Consider the following 13,663-nt stretch of genomic DNA (forward strand, 5'->3'; position numbering starts at 1 on the left):
AAACGCTCTCTGGGTGCTCTCCTGCAGATATGACCTACCTCACAGGCACGTGGCCACCGGGTCCCCATTTAGATGCTTACACTTGTGGTCAGGGCTATGAGCCCAGAGGCATGGAATGCAGAGGTGTGCTAACCAGTAAAAGTCCACCTCTGATTGCTCATGAATGCCGTCTGTTTGCTGTTAATTCAAGAGCACTACTCAGTCGCTCTCATATATTTCCCAGAGATGAAGAATGGTACCCAGGAGGTCTGGGGTGAGCCAGACGTTGAGATACTACAAGCCTGCATTTCCTGCTATCAGTTCTCCGCTCACAAGGTCCAAGTAATGACACAAGTGCTTTAGCCCGTTATTCAGACTCACCAGTTGTGCGCCGCTGAGCAAACGGCAGAGCAGGCCAAGGTCTACATCTCCCAAAGCTCTACTGTCCTTTTTTTACACCGAACACTCTTCCTTGACCCAGCTTTAATGATTCCCTAGCTAAGAGCTGCTGGCACATATTGGCTGACTTTTCTCCCTTCTTTTACCTCACCTGGTGGCCTTGTAAAAGGAGGAAGCTTTCCCCAGGCGTAATTTGTTTCAAAAATTATTTTTGAGACAAAAAGGAAAAGTCACAAAAAAAAAGAAAAAGAAAGCCATTGAAATGATTTGATCTCAAATGACCTTTATCAAAGTTTGACCAATTAAAAAGAAGTCTTCAAGCCCAGGAGAAAATGAGGAAAGGCGCACTTATACCTAACCTCGCTTTCCTCCCTATGGCCCAACTCAAGTGGGAACTGAACCCAGGGTCACCTTCCACGGGACGACAGGGCCTTATCAGGGTTTTGCCTTATGTTCTGCAGTAGATACAGTAATTTTTACAGACTCCTCTTCTGCCAGACAATAACAACCTGAAGGAGGTAACACAGAGAGCATTAAATGCCTCAAACCACATCTTCTGGGGAATCCCAAGGCCAGCTCAGGCTCATCAGGTGCCTCCCATGGGTGAGAAGAAGGAGCAGTGTCGCTGTATCCTCATCCAGGTCGTCACCGGAAGATGCTATGTAGAGCCCCACTGATAAAGGATGGGAAACCTGACCATCAGTCCCTTAAGATACAGGTCTATCTCCATGGTCCCCAGCTTTTTCTGACACTTCTGGGACCCTGCTGGGACACACAAGATCTGATCTCCCCACCCCGTGGTCAGGTTCCATCTCCCACTGCCTCTCACTACTCCCCAACTAGGACGTGGTGACGAGAAAGGAAGCAGGGACTACTTAAGGATGTCTCCTGGGTACACCAGCATCCTGGTTCGGAAATAGGGCTTCAAGATTCGAACAGGGTCAACTAAAATGCTGAAAAATTCAAACTAGCTATTTGATACATAAATCAAAATGAGACATGGTTGAATTCACTTTTCTTACTGAATTTATGTGAGATGTTTTATTTGTCCCTACATTTAACTTGTGCATTCTGAATTTAATGTAGCTACCTACGGCCAGAACTAATCTGCAGTCCAATTTTGTAAATAATGAAGCTAAACATTACAAAGAAGGGCCATTTATAAAATGTCTGTAAGTTTTATGGTTTCCAGGTAACTAGAATTTCAGGTTTTCAGGCACTAGATTTAGTGCCATAGGACATTTGACAATGCAAATGAACTGAAAAAAAGTTTTTTCCAGCATAGTACAGATTCCCAATGTCTGAACCTGAGATGCTGGGTGTTTTTAAAAAATTACAACTATCACTTTTTTTTATTTCAATAGATAGGTTCTATGGCATTCGAACCATAGTAAATCATGTTACACTAATAACCAGAACAATTAAAGTAGATGATTACCATGCTGAAGCATATCAAAAGAACATTATCAAGCCATCTGACTTAGAAATGTTATGTTGAACACAGTCATAATTGGGGAAATTTTACCTGCAAAAACCCCTGTAATTGATCATCTGCTTNNNACCAATACTCTATCTCCCGGGTGACATCTCACTCTAGGACTCCTGAACGGGGCTGAATGTGAACATCAATTAACCAGACAGTGGCTACAGGTGAACATCTGCTCTAGAGAAGGAACTGGGCTTCAGAAAGTTTCCCTCTCTGCTCTCGTCTGATTAGTGTACCAGGGTGAGGGGTAAGATTGGTGCTTAGGTGCAAGTGATAGCAGTGACCTAGAAGGGACCCACACGAGTTCATTAACAGGGGTCGGCAGACTCACCCGGCGGCCCACAGTTCAGTCCTCAAAGACCAAAGTAGCCCTTGGGTGGCACGCCAGGGCCAGAGAAGATGTGGCCAATACTTGCTCCCTAAAGGGGCATCTTCTGGATCATTTCAGGCTCACATGAAACAACCGCACAACTCAATTGTGCACAAGAGCCACAAGGGAAACCTCAGGGAGTTCAGAGTAGTATCAGACTCTATGATCTCCACACGCATGGCAATAAAAAGAGAATTTTTTTAATGTATGAGGAAAAAGTCCTCTACGTCTGGAAATTAACCTGTGATTTAAAAATGAAATCCAAAGGGAAACTGTAAAATATTGATACCTGAATATCGATGAACATACTAGCTGTCAAAATTTCTTGGAATATGGCTAAAGCAGAGAGAAGTGTAGAGCTTTAAGTAAATTACCAACATACAAGAAATACTGAAAACAAATCATAAAAAAACAAAACTCAGGAAAATGGACCAATGAGCAACAGAGCATATCCAACATGTGTTTCTTTAAATTCTAACTCTACTGAGATAGCTTATTTTTTTTCCAGATGTGAATGTCGTAAGACGCATATCTACATGGTTGGGAAAAGCCGGGCAGATTACGACACGATACATCAGTGTGTTGTACGCCTATTTAAACCACTCCCACTAAATCTCCTAAATAGGAAAAAACTGAATTCAATAGAAAATATATTTGGTTAGGCAGCACCTCACATAAAAGTGCAAGAGAAAAGGCTGTCTGGGTTCAGTTAGCAGCTTCTGTCCATGATGGAGGATTCTCTGGTTATAGTTTGGCAAAAGCATTTTAAAGAGAGACCTGCACCCACCTACAGATGCCAGTTTAATATGTCTTGTACATATTTTGTTTCCAGCTAGGAAGAACTCTGAGGAGCCCCTTCATGAAATTTGTAGCCCATGCAGTTTCTTTTACAATCTTTTTGGGATTATTAGTTGTGAATGCATCAGACCGCTTTGAAGGCGTTAAAAACCTGCCCAACGAAACCTTCACAGACTACCCGAAACAGATCTTCAGAGTGAAAACCACACAATTCTCCTGGACAGAAATGCTCATCATGAAGTGGGTCTTAGGTAAGCAGTCACTCTGTCATTTATTCTCTCCTCCTCTACTAATAATAGGACATTATTAAACTCCAACTTCTGAACCTCTGTCTTTCCTCTTGAGCGCACTCTGGCAGTCAAAATTGTGAGCAGATGACCAACAAAGAAGCCAGAGTCAACGGCTATACAAGCTGGTGTATCAGATGCACAGGCCTGTAACAGGAATCCCAATTTTGGAAGGAGATGTTTGGAGGAAATTTGCTACATGCTTTTCATTACACGTGTACTGAAAATGCTCGTAAAGTAGCCTTGCATGAGAAAACGTATTTTGATCATTTAACTACAGTCTACCAGAAGCCTTAGGATATCAAGGTCTGATTCAGAAAAGAGTATAAAATTGCATAACTTAAATGATAATTTTTATCACTGAATACTAATGTACAATAGAATGCAGATGATAAATATAAGTCTAAAAAGTTAGGGGAGTTACACTTTCTCATTATTTGCATTAATGAACATCATGAAGCTGTGACATTGCTCCTTGCGGAGATGCTTTGTGCTGCCAAGGTCTGCCACTAGAAGTGCCAAGGAAATTTTCCCAATTTCCCCAATGACTAGCTAAGAAAGACCATCTCTCTTTTACCCACTTCGTAAGAACTATTATTAAGAGGAACAAACAAGCTAAACCAAAATGATAAAAGCTAAAACTGTATAGGCAAAATGGGATAGGTTTTTCTAATACTAAAAACTGAAAAACTACTTCATAGAAAAAAAAATCAGACTTGGTGGGAAAAAATGTAAAATTTATCATCGGTGACATTGCACATTACTAAAACCTGATCAATAGATTATAATATTTACAGCCAAAAGATATGAATTTGTTGAGAATGTTTTGAACAAAACAAAACTGAAAAGAGAACTGAAAATTTTTAACTCTGGAATATCAAGACGTACCCCATTAATTAAACCACCCTAACGGTATACACCCCAGAATTCGCTTTCTTCACAAACATTCAATAATGGTATCATTTCCACTGTGTTCACGTTAACAAACATTGAGTCAAAATGTACACAGGGTCAAAGGATCTGTCCCCTTAATCAACAAAATCACAAAAGAACAAGTACTTGAAAACGGCCCAACACAGCGCCTGCTGTAGTTAAACGAGAGAGCCTAAGAGAGCCCCAGCAGCTGAACCACATGAGAACAGCCTATGATGTCCAAGCTATGGTCTCTGAGCCAGGTCTCTAAATAGGAAGAGGGAGATGAGAAGAATGGTCTGATCCAAAGGAAAGAAGCAGGAGAGCACACCATGCTTCCCACAGGCTTTTCATCAACCTGCCAGTCTCTAACCAGAGGCTCACTTGTAGAGTCCCTGGCACTAAAGTTGTAAAGAGACGTTAAAGCCGGTGGCAGAGTGAGTTCTGTGGCCTGACTTCCACAGTTCAGGGTCTACCCTAATCCTCCCTATGCGCCCTTCCACCGTCATAGATAAACTAAACACTTTAACACTGCAGGGGATGGAATGTTTTACAGCCCCAAATCCATCTGAGAAAACGCTAACCCCGATGTGACAGGGTTAGGAGTTGGGGCATCTGGGAAGGGATTAGGTCATGAGGACAGAACGCTCATGGATGGGATTCGTGCCCTTATAAAAGAGCCTCGGGGCTCTCTCACTCTCTCCCTGCCATGTGAGGGTACAACAAGCAGTCTGTAACCCGGAAGAGGGCTCTCACCAGAGTCCAAACATAATGGCATCCTGATATCAGACTTCCAACCTCCAGAACTGTGAGAAAGAAATTTCTCTTGTTTACAAGCCACTCGGCCTGTGGTATTTCGTTACAGCAGCCCAAACTAAGACACAGATGAAAAAATAAAAAAAACAAAAAACAGAAACCCATAACTCACATGTTGGGTTTATGGGTAAAAGCTCAAAGAGTATTTATGGCCCCAACCACTCACCCACGTTTCCCCACCCGGCCCCCACGGAGAAGGCTGTGGTGAGTGCACCCACACCTGTCCTTCAGTGGTAGAGCGAACATAGGTTCCTGGCTCCTACTGAAGCAGGACCTCCTCCTGACCCGTATTTCTCTTCCTGGATGTCAGAGCACTGTCCCAGGAGGAGGCACTTCTCTCCAGCTACGGGGGACCCAACTTTTAGAGCCTGGTCCCAGGGCCTGCCCAGCAAAGCAGAGCTGAGTTTTTAAGACTGTCACATGAAAAGTACTGGGGAAGGGAGGACTTATTTCTCATTGACCTGTTTCCTATTATATTTCAGGTGGAAGAAAGATTCTAACTAATTTTCCTTATTTAGATAACTTTTTCTAACTTTTTATTATGAATAATTTCGAGAATATGCAAAAATCAAGATAAGAGTATAGTACACCCCATGGACCAATCTCTCATGTTCAACAATTAGCAAGTCATGGCTAATCTTTGTTTCTTCTATGCCTTCCCTAGTTCCCTTTCCCCAACGCTGTGGGATTCTGAAGCAAATCTCAGATATCACATTTCATCCATAAGCATTTTTATGTGTATCTACTAAAAGATAAGTCATTTTTCTTTTCTTCAATCTTTTTTTCTCTCTGTGCTTTAAGTTCACGGATAATTTTTCTGCACTGTCTATGATTTTAATCCCCAACCAATGAATTTTTCCTTTCAGATATTATATTTTTCAATGCTTGAAATTCCATTTGGCTCTCTTTTTATCTTTCATTTCCTTTTTCATGATGCTTGCATTTTCCTTTAAATCCTTGAACATACTGTGCATGCTTAAAGTAACTGTTAAAAAATCCTTAACTCCTAATTCCATCATCTCTGTCATTTCTGGGTTACTTCCTTCTACCTAATCTTTCTCCTAACATGGATCACATTTTCCTGCATCTTGGTTAGCAATTTCTGATTGAACGATGGGCACTTCGTATGTTACGCTGCTGAGCATCAGGATTTTGTTGTCTTCCTTGAAAGAGTATTTGGCTTTATTCTGACAAGCTGTTAAATTACCTGCAGATGAGTTCAGGGCTTTTCAAGCTTCCTTAGAGTGTATCTGGAGAAATTTAACCATAAGGATTGTTTATCCTTGTACTACAGAGACACCCATCTGCGGTCTCTACTAAATGCCCTGGATAATCAGAAAAGAACTTCAACTCTGGATGCTGTAAGCTCAAACGTCTCTCCGCTGGGGGTGAGCTCTGGAAGCTATTCAGCTTACAGCTCTTTGGCTGCTGTCTGCACAGTTTTACTATGGGCACCTCTAATTTAGAAATGTTCAAAAGGACCCCCACATAATTTTCTGGACTTCATCTGTGGTTTTGTGTTTTGGTATGCATAGTACCCTTCTCTCTGAAACTCTGCCACACAACCTCTAATCATCTCTGCCTTCCTGAACTCTCTGTCTCTTCAACCCTGTGGGACTGCCTTTCATGCCTCTGGGATTCCTCTCCGTGCACTGCACAGTGGAGTGTGCCTCCATAAAGAAAGACATGGTGTTCAAGTGGCTTACCGTGCTGGTGTCCCTTTACTGAAGGAATCTCTCTTCTCAATGTCTGAGGACGGTTTCTTTTTTTTTCTTTTTCTCTTTCTTGGTTTCTTATCCATCATGGCTGGTAACAGAAACCAGAACTCCTTTTCTAAAACAGAACCACAAACATAAAAGAAAATTTATAATTTCTTCGTACCTTCAAATTTCTAGTCAGTACTCGAATTTCTCTGATTGAGGAGACTAGCTGGACAACGACCTGCTCTTCCTTCAGGTCTCCGGTCAAAGTTTACCTTCTCAGAGGAGTTGAGCAGGAGGAACATGCACTCCCATCTCCCTACTCTGACAGGTGAAATCTGAACGGAGACCTGAAGGAAGAGAGGAAGTAAGCTTTGTGGACATCTGGGTGAAAAGCATTCCAGACAGCAGGATCGCTGTGTGTTAAAGGCTTGGATTCAGGGAAACCGGTGTGGCTGAAGTGTAGTGAATGAGGAGAGAACAGAACGAGGAGAGAACTCAGAGGGACAGGCGGAGTTGGATCACGCGAGGCCTTGCAGGCCATGGTACACAGTTTTGATTTTATTCTGACGGTGACAAGAAACCCCTGGAAAAGTTCTGAGCACAGAAGCAACATATGACTGAAGTTTTTAATGATTTGCTGGCTGCTATGTACAGGACAGAGAATTCTGGAACAAGAACAGAAGCAAGGAGACCAGTCAGGAGCCACTACAGTAACGCAAACAAGAAATGGTTTGTTTTGAGGAGGTGGTAGATGGTGATTTACGTTCTGTAAAATCAATAATATTTACTATTCGACTTTGTGTGGGGTGTGAGAGAAAGAGAGCAGTCAAGGAAAATTCCATGTGTTTTAGCTCAAGTAACGGTATACTAGAGTCATTCACTGCAACAGGAAAGACGAGGGGAAGAGCAGTTTGGAGAGGAAGGAGAGAAGGAAATCAAGAGTTCGGTTTGATACCTATTAGACATCCAAGCAGAAATGTCAAGGAGCACTTGGACATACATGTCTGAAGTCCATAAGTATATAAGGAGAGGCTGGGACTGAAGGCATAAATATGAGCATGTCAGTGTACTTACAGTAAATTAAGTGTGCAATCACCCCAACTGCAAATGTGGTCAAACTGGGACCAAGCCCTGAGGCACAGGGATACTTAAGGACGGAAAGATGAGACGTCTCCAGCAAAGATTAGGTAAGAGGAGAGCCAAGAGAGTGGTGTTAAAGCCAATCGAAGTAACTGGGTCAAGAACCAGGGAGTGATGACTTACATCGAATGCCAACAGATCAGGTAACATGAGGCCTGAGACCTCACCACTGAATCTAGAAGCTAAGTTCCTGAGTAACCAGAGGGGATGGGATCCAGGACACAAGTGGAGGGCCCGGCCTTAGCAGGCCTGTGGACTCCTCACCCACTGCACCGGGAGGGAAGCTGGAGGTGAGGCCACAGAGCAGGTGGCTTGCTAGATGTAGTGGGGGGAGCAATGTGGAAGTTTTCGGGTATTTCTTCTACTTTCTCAATTCTTTTCTCAATAAATATTTTCTAGTTATTAGACATTATACTAAATATCAGGCACTGTGCCAGAGACTGGGGAAGCAGCTATAAAATAAGACTAACGTTATCTTATCCCCAAATACATTCTGGAGCTCTTGACTTACTACAAGGTAACACTAATCTTTTAGGGAAAGCTCTTGAACACCGTGTATACTACTGGCACGTCCGAAATCTACAGTCTGATCTACTCTGCTCAGACATGGAGACGCTTGAAGGAGTGTGAGGCCCCTACTGACAGAGCCTTCGAATTCTACTCTGCCAGGCAGGCCTTGATCGGCTAGATACAGAGCAGCACAGTCTTGTCCCCCTTAATGGATCATAGTCAGAAACACAGGACCGTGGACAGACCGATTGTACCAACACTATTACTCCCTATCTACCGGAAGCTGCCCTAGGGCTGAAAAGAACCTTACAACCCTAGCAAGTCCAATCTGCTCCTTTCATGGATGAAGACGGTGGCCACAAAGAAGTGAACGGCCTTCTCCAGGTGGCCTGCTTCTGTCCTTCCCAACCCCAGGCCTCACTACATTCTCAGCCCAGGAGCTAGAGTGATCCATCTAAAATACAATCGGGTTTTGTCCCTCTTTGCCTCGAAGCTCTTCAGCAGCTTCCCATCTCCCTCAGAGTGACACCGATGCCATTATAATGGCCTACAACGCCCTCCACCTCTCCACCCCATCTCTGTGACTTCATCTCCCACCACTTCCCACCTCACTCGCTCTGTTTCAGCCTCACTGGCTTCCTTGCTGCACACTGTTTCTACCTCGGAACCTTTGCTGGGGCTGTCCCCTCCGCCCAAGAGCTCTTCCCACAGACAGTGCATGGCTCACTCCCTCACCTCCTCAGGTCTCTGCTCAAAGATCTTCCTCAAAGCGAGGCCTTTATAAACCAACCAATTCAAAGCCGCAAGTTCCTCCACCCTGACCGCCTTATTCCCCATGCTCCTTTCTTCCTAACAGTTAACATCTCTGACCAAACTACGTGCTTTCCTTTGTTTCCTCCTGTCTCCGTTAATATTAACATTTCTGCAATAATATAAATTTGCAGTTGACTCTTTTCATCTTTCAGTAGCCCTCTCTCCATCTGGCCATGTGCTTTTCCCAACGACCACTTTCAATGCCACATTGTGTGACAATAGTCTAACTTACTTCCCCAAGCCTCTCCTCCTAACAGGCATGTAGGTTTTTCCCCTTATGCTGTCCAGTTCTGTGGAAAAGTCAAACCCAATTAGAAATGCATTCTTCCTTCACTCCAGATGCTTTAGTTGATTACCAATGGGATTTGGGGGGGAAATCCTAGATTGTCAATCCAAGAGATTTAAGACATAGGGGTTGAAAGGCACAAGGAGGCTAAGACACACCCAGAGATAGAAGAAAAGCCAGGACACAGTATTAAGGAAAGCAAGAGAAGAGTACGAGAGGAAGGAGAGCTCAATTTAGAAATAGTAGACATGTGTGTTCTGTAGCACTGTCAAATGAGCTGCTTTGGGGAGGACTCGGCGATCCAGGGACCATCACTCCGTCCAGCCTGGAGAACCTCCGGGATCAGTTCATACCAAAGGAACCTCTTTCTTGCCTGTTTCAGGAGGAACTTTGGGGTAGTTGTAAGAGCTTATAATAAGGCTTTTCAATGGGAGATTGTGGCCCCAGAGACACTCATCAGAGGACTGTGTAACAACATGAGTTGTTCCCAGAAAGCCACCAGGCTTGGAGGGCAGGAAGTCTCTCCACAACGCATGTCATTTCTCCACCTAGGAAAAGACTCATGTCCGAAGACGCATTCTGCACCACTCTTAGATCTTGGCAGTGTTTTCTTTAACAGGCGTCCCAGCATTGCAAGTGGTGTGCAGACGTAAATGCCCAACGTAGTAGAAAAATACACTTAAACAGCTGCAGAAAAGAGCTTGGGACTGGGTGTCAGGAAACCCAGTCCTGTGTCCCTTTGCCCTTCGTGGCCCTGCCTGTCTGAATTTCAGTTTTCACGTGCGTAAAATGTGAGGATCAAGCTCTCCCTCACCCCACCCACCTAGGGTTACAAACTCTCCAAGGGCAGTGCTAAGTCTTAGCTCCAGGATCATACAGTGAGGTCTGGCCAAGAATGAACTTATAAAATTCTATGGCTGGGTTCCTCACCTAATTAATTCTTTTGATGGTTTCCTCATTTGTTGAGATCAATTTCCAAGCAGACGGCTCCAGCCAACTTTTCAAAGTTTCCCCCAACAAGCGAGACCAGGTATCTGCTCTGCTTATCACCTTTAGGGATTATCTAGCCGCTCAGGGAGAAGCCCAGTCTCCCCCTCATGGCCTGATGGAAGGTCTACTGGGCCTTCACTAACCCTCCCTGCTACCAGTCTCCAGCCCCAAGTTCTGACTCTTGAGCCATAGTCAGCCTCTTCAAGTACCATGGAGGAGCCCATCCTCCCACACTTCCACGGCCACTATCTGGAACACTTTGCCAGCCCCTCTTCCCTCACCTGGCTAATACCTGGTTCCGCACACCAAGTGTCACCCCCTCCACGAATTCACTCCATCGGTGAACAAATACACGTTGTTCCAGGAATTCTGCTGGGTCTCGTGATTATAGCACGGACTGCTCTTATCCCTGTGTCTCCACAAACAATCCCTGGACATGTTCATTACAGCATCTGTCACCCTGGAGCATTCATTATTGCTTGTGATACATCTGTCTCCAGCACTAGACGGAGCCTGCTAGGGAAGGGCTTTCATCTTGGTTGTGGTGTCCCCAGAATGGTGGCTGACACTGAGTCAGCACTCAATAATGTCTGTTAAGTGGGTGCATAAGTTCCTAACCAATAAGAGTAAGTTTGTGCCTAGCAGAGAGCATGGCAGGTGACAGCCCCGTGGAGAGCAAGGTCCTGCAGTGCCTGTGTACCAACTACGTACACGTTTTCTCATCTGTAAGGTGGAGATATTTACAGTTTAACCAGCTATCAGGCTACTAGGAAGGCTCACTGTTGCTCAAGTGCGTAGCACGGGGCCTGGCACCTACCAGGTGCACAGCATTTGTGAGCTATTAAAATTAGAGAAAGAGGCAGAGCTTTGTTAAGAAATTTTTAAATCTCTTAATATCATCTTCCTGCCCGGAAAACAACTGAATCCCAAATACGTATGAGGCCCAGATTTGTTGCAAAGACCTGCCACTGAGAAAGTATTCGGCTGTCACAGCTTGAGGGCATATCTCCCTCCTGTGAGTTCACAGAACACCTACATTTCCGCCCAATAATGGGAAGCTGACCTGAAAGAACCAAGAGGCCTCCAAGGAGGTGGTCTCTGAAGTCCACTCTGCGGAGGACCCTGGGACAGAGGAGAGGACACCCTGGGGTCAGGACCCCTTAAGAATGTGGGTATTTAAGTCTCACAGGCTTCATCGGCAGCAGGGATGGAAGTGAAGCACCTTCTGAACTGACAAGCTCCATGTCGGCAGCCTGCAGGCCGTTATTCAGAACGTGCCCAAAAGAAGCTACCCCTTTCCCCTCAGGCTTCCCAGCCCGTTCCACTGTCAGCCACCCTCATGAATTATCAGTGACCTTGCTCTCTGGGCTCCAGGGGCATCCCTGAGGGAAGGGGATTTTGCAAGAAGGAGGCTCCAGTGCCCAGCATCCTTACTCCTGAGCCCCTGGGCTCTAAACACTCCTCTGATTGACAAGCTGAGGGCAAGAGACTGTCACACTCAGCTTGGATAGAAAATGCTGAACTACCCTCCGAACCTTGGAAGCAAGGGGCCTAACTTCACTCAAGTACTTAATTTCCCACGTTTCTTTTTCATTAAGCATTCCTGCTGCTCAAACCCTTGGGCCCATGCTACTTTTACTCATGGCCTTGGAATAATTTAAATTAGCCTGGGTGACTTAATATTTAAATCTAGTAAAACTGACGAGGGCATTTGACTATGGAGGAAATGATTCGCAATGCCCAATGAGGAGCTACTATATTGGTCAAAAAAGTCAGTTTTCTATAAACAATTTGCATTTCAGATTCATAGAGCTTTTGATGCTTGAAATTACCCCCAAATTCCAAGAATATCAAGGGACTTTTCTAAGGTCACATACCCAGTAAGTGGCCAAAGCTAGAACCTGAACCCAGGGCTTCCGGAATTAAGGCCAGTGACAGCCCTAAGTAATAGCCTGCAACTGTCCTAGCGCCCAGCTAAAAGCACTTCCACTAAGAGAGCAGGAATTTTAATTTGAGAGTAGCCAAGAGCAATAAACATTACTTCTTCCAGCCTGTAATGGTTTCTCTAAAAACATTCCTAAAATATCTATTCAGACTGGCACAATTGAAAGTAATTTCAGTGTTAAGAAAATTATTACTTCGCTAAATTACTATACAAATTTTGAAAGGGTAAGCTTGAGAAGGGTGGCTTGCAAAGAAAAAAAAAAAGGCAAGGTGGGGAGTGTGGGTGTCTTGTAAACAGACCTGCAATGTTTTGGTATATTTCCTATTGTGCAGCCTCAGATGTGACACAGACATGCAGATCCTAGAATCTATTTCATCAAACAAAGCCGACTCCTCTAAACAGAAGCTCTCAAATTAACTTTTCTCCTTAGAGAAACACTTTGTTTCAATTCCTCCTATATAATGGACCACTTTCACCAGAAAAGGGAAAACTCTGATTAAAATTGCCCCTGGGCAGATGAGAGATGATCCAGTGTGGCCAGACACGGGCCTGTGACAAGTCAGCCATGCTCCGTGCCCATGACCATTTGTCTGTGCCTAGTATCATCCTTGACTCCAGGCTTTGTAGACAGCTAAGTCCTCAAAGGTCACTGTATTATAATGCGGTCATCTGCCAGTGTGCTTGGGTTTGAGGTCTGGAGGAGACAGAAGAGGGAACACCAGCAAATGGCTGGGCTGGAACTGTTGGGGGACAGCTGGGGAGACCTGCTTTGCTGAAATCCAGGACATATGGACACAGATCACAGGAAGCTCCAACAGCCCAGCTCTGCAGTCTGGACTTTATCTTAGGGTCAAGGAGTACAGTGCAGGGGGAAGTGACCATGACCCAACCTGTACCTGAGGCAAGGGGTGGAACTAGCAACATTTTGTTTACATACCTCTACATTATTTAATATGTAACAATTAAGATATGTTTTTAAAATCCAGCAAGTTATTTTTAAAAATTAAGAAAAAAATAACCACCCAAAATTAATGCTCACTGAAGCAATCACAGAAATACAGAAAGCGTTCCAATGTGGGAGTTAGGAGAACAGGGTTTTGGGCCTTATGCGGGACCCTCAGAAAGCCCTTTCCCGTTCCCAGACCTCAATTTCCTTACATTTCATTTAGAACTGGACGCTTCCTTAAGACCTCTCAGTTCTTAAAACGCACAAATGTTGGACATTCTAT

General features: G+C 44.3%; 1 protein-coding gene across 1 annotated transcript in view; it reads left to right on the forward strand.

Annotated features, from left to right (window-relative positions):
• Positions 1–13,663, forward strand: part of TRPC7 (transient receptor potential cation channel subfamily C member 7) — a 139,573-nt gene that overhangs the window by 90,092 nt on the left and 35,818 nt on the right. Inside the window, exon 4 of the mRNA XM_008691582.2 lies at positions 3,067–3,283. Within this exon, the coding sequence (XP_008689804.1) occupies positions 3,067–3,283 (217 nt within the window). The remainder of the gene's footprint in view (positions 1–3,066; positions 3,284–13,663) is intronic.

The sequence above is a fragment of the Ursus maritimus genome, unplaced genomic scaffold, assembly GCF_017311325.1.
Source record: "Ursus maritimus isolate PB19 unplaced genomic scaffold, ASM1731132v1 scaffold_5, whole genome shotgun sequence".
Classification (NCBI taxonomy): Eukaryota; Metazoa; Chordata; class Mammalia; order Carnivora; family Ursidae; genus Ursus; species Ursus maritimus.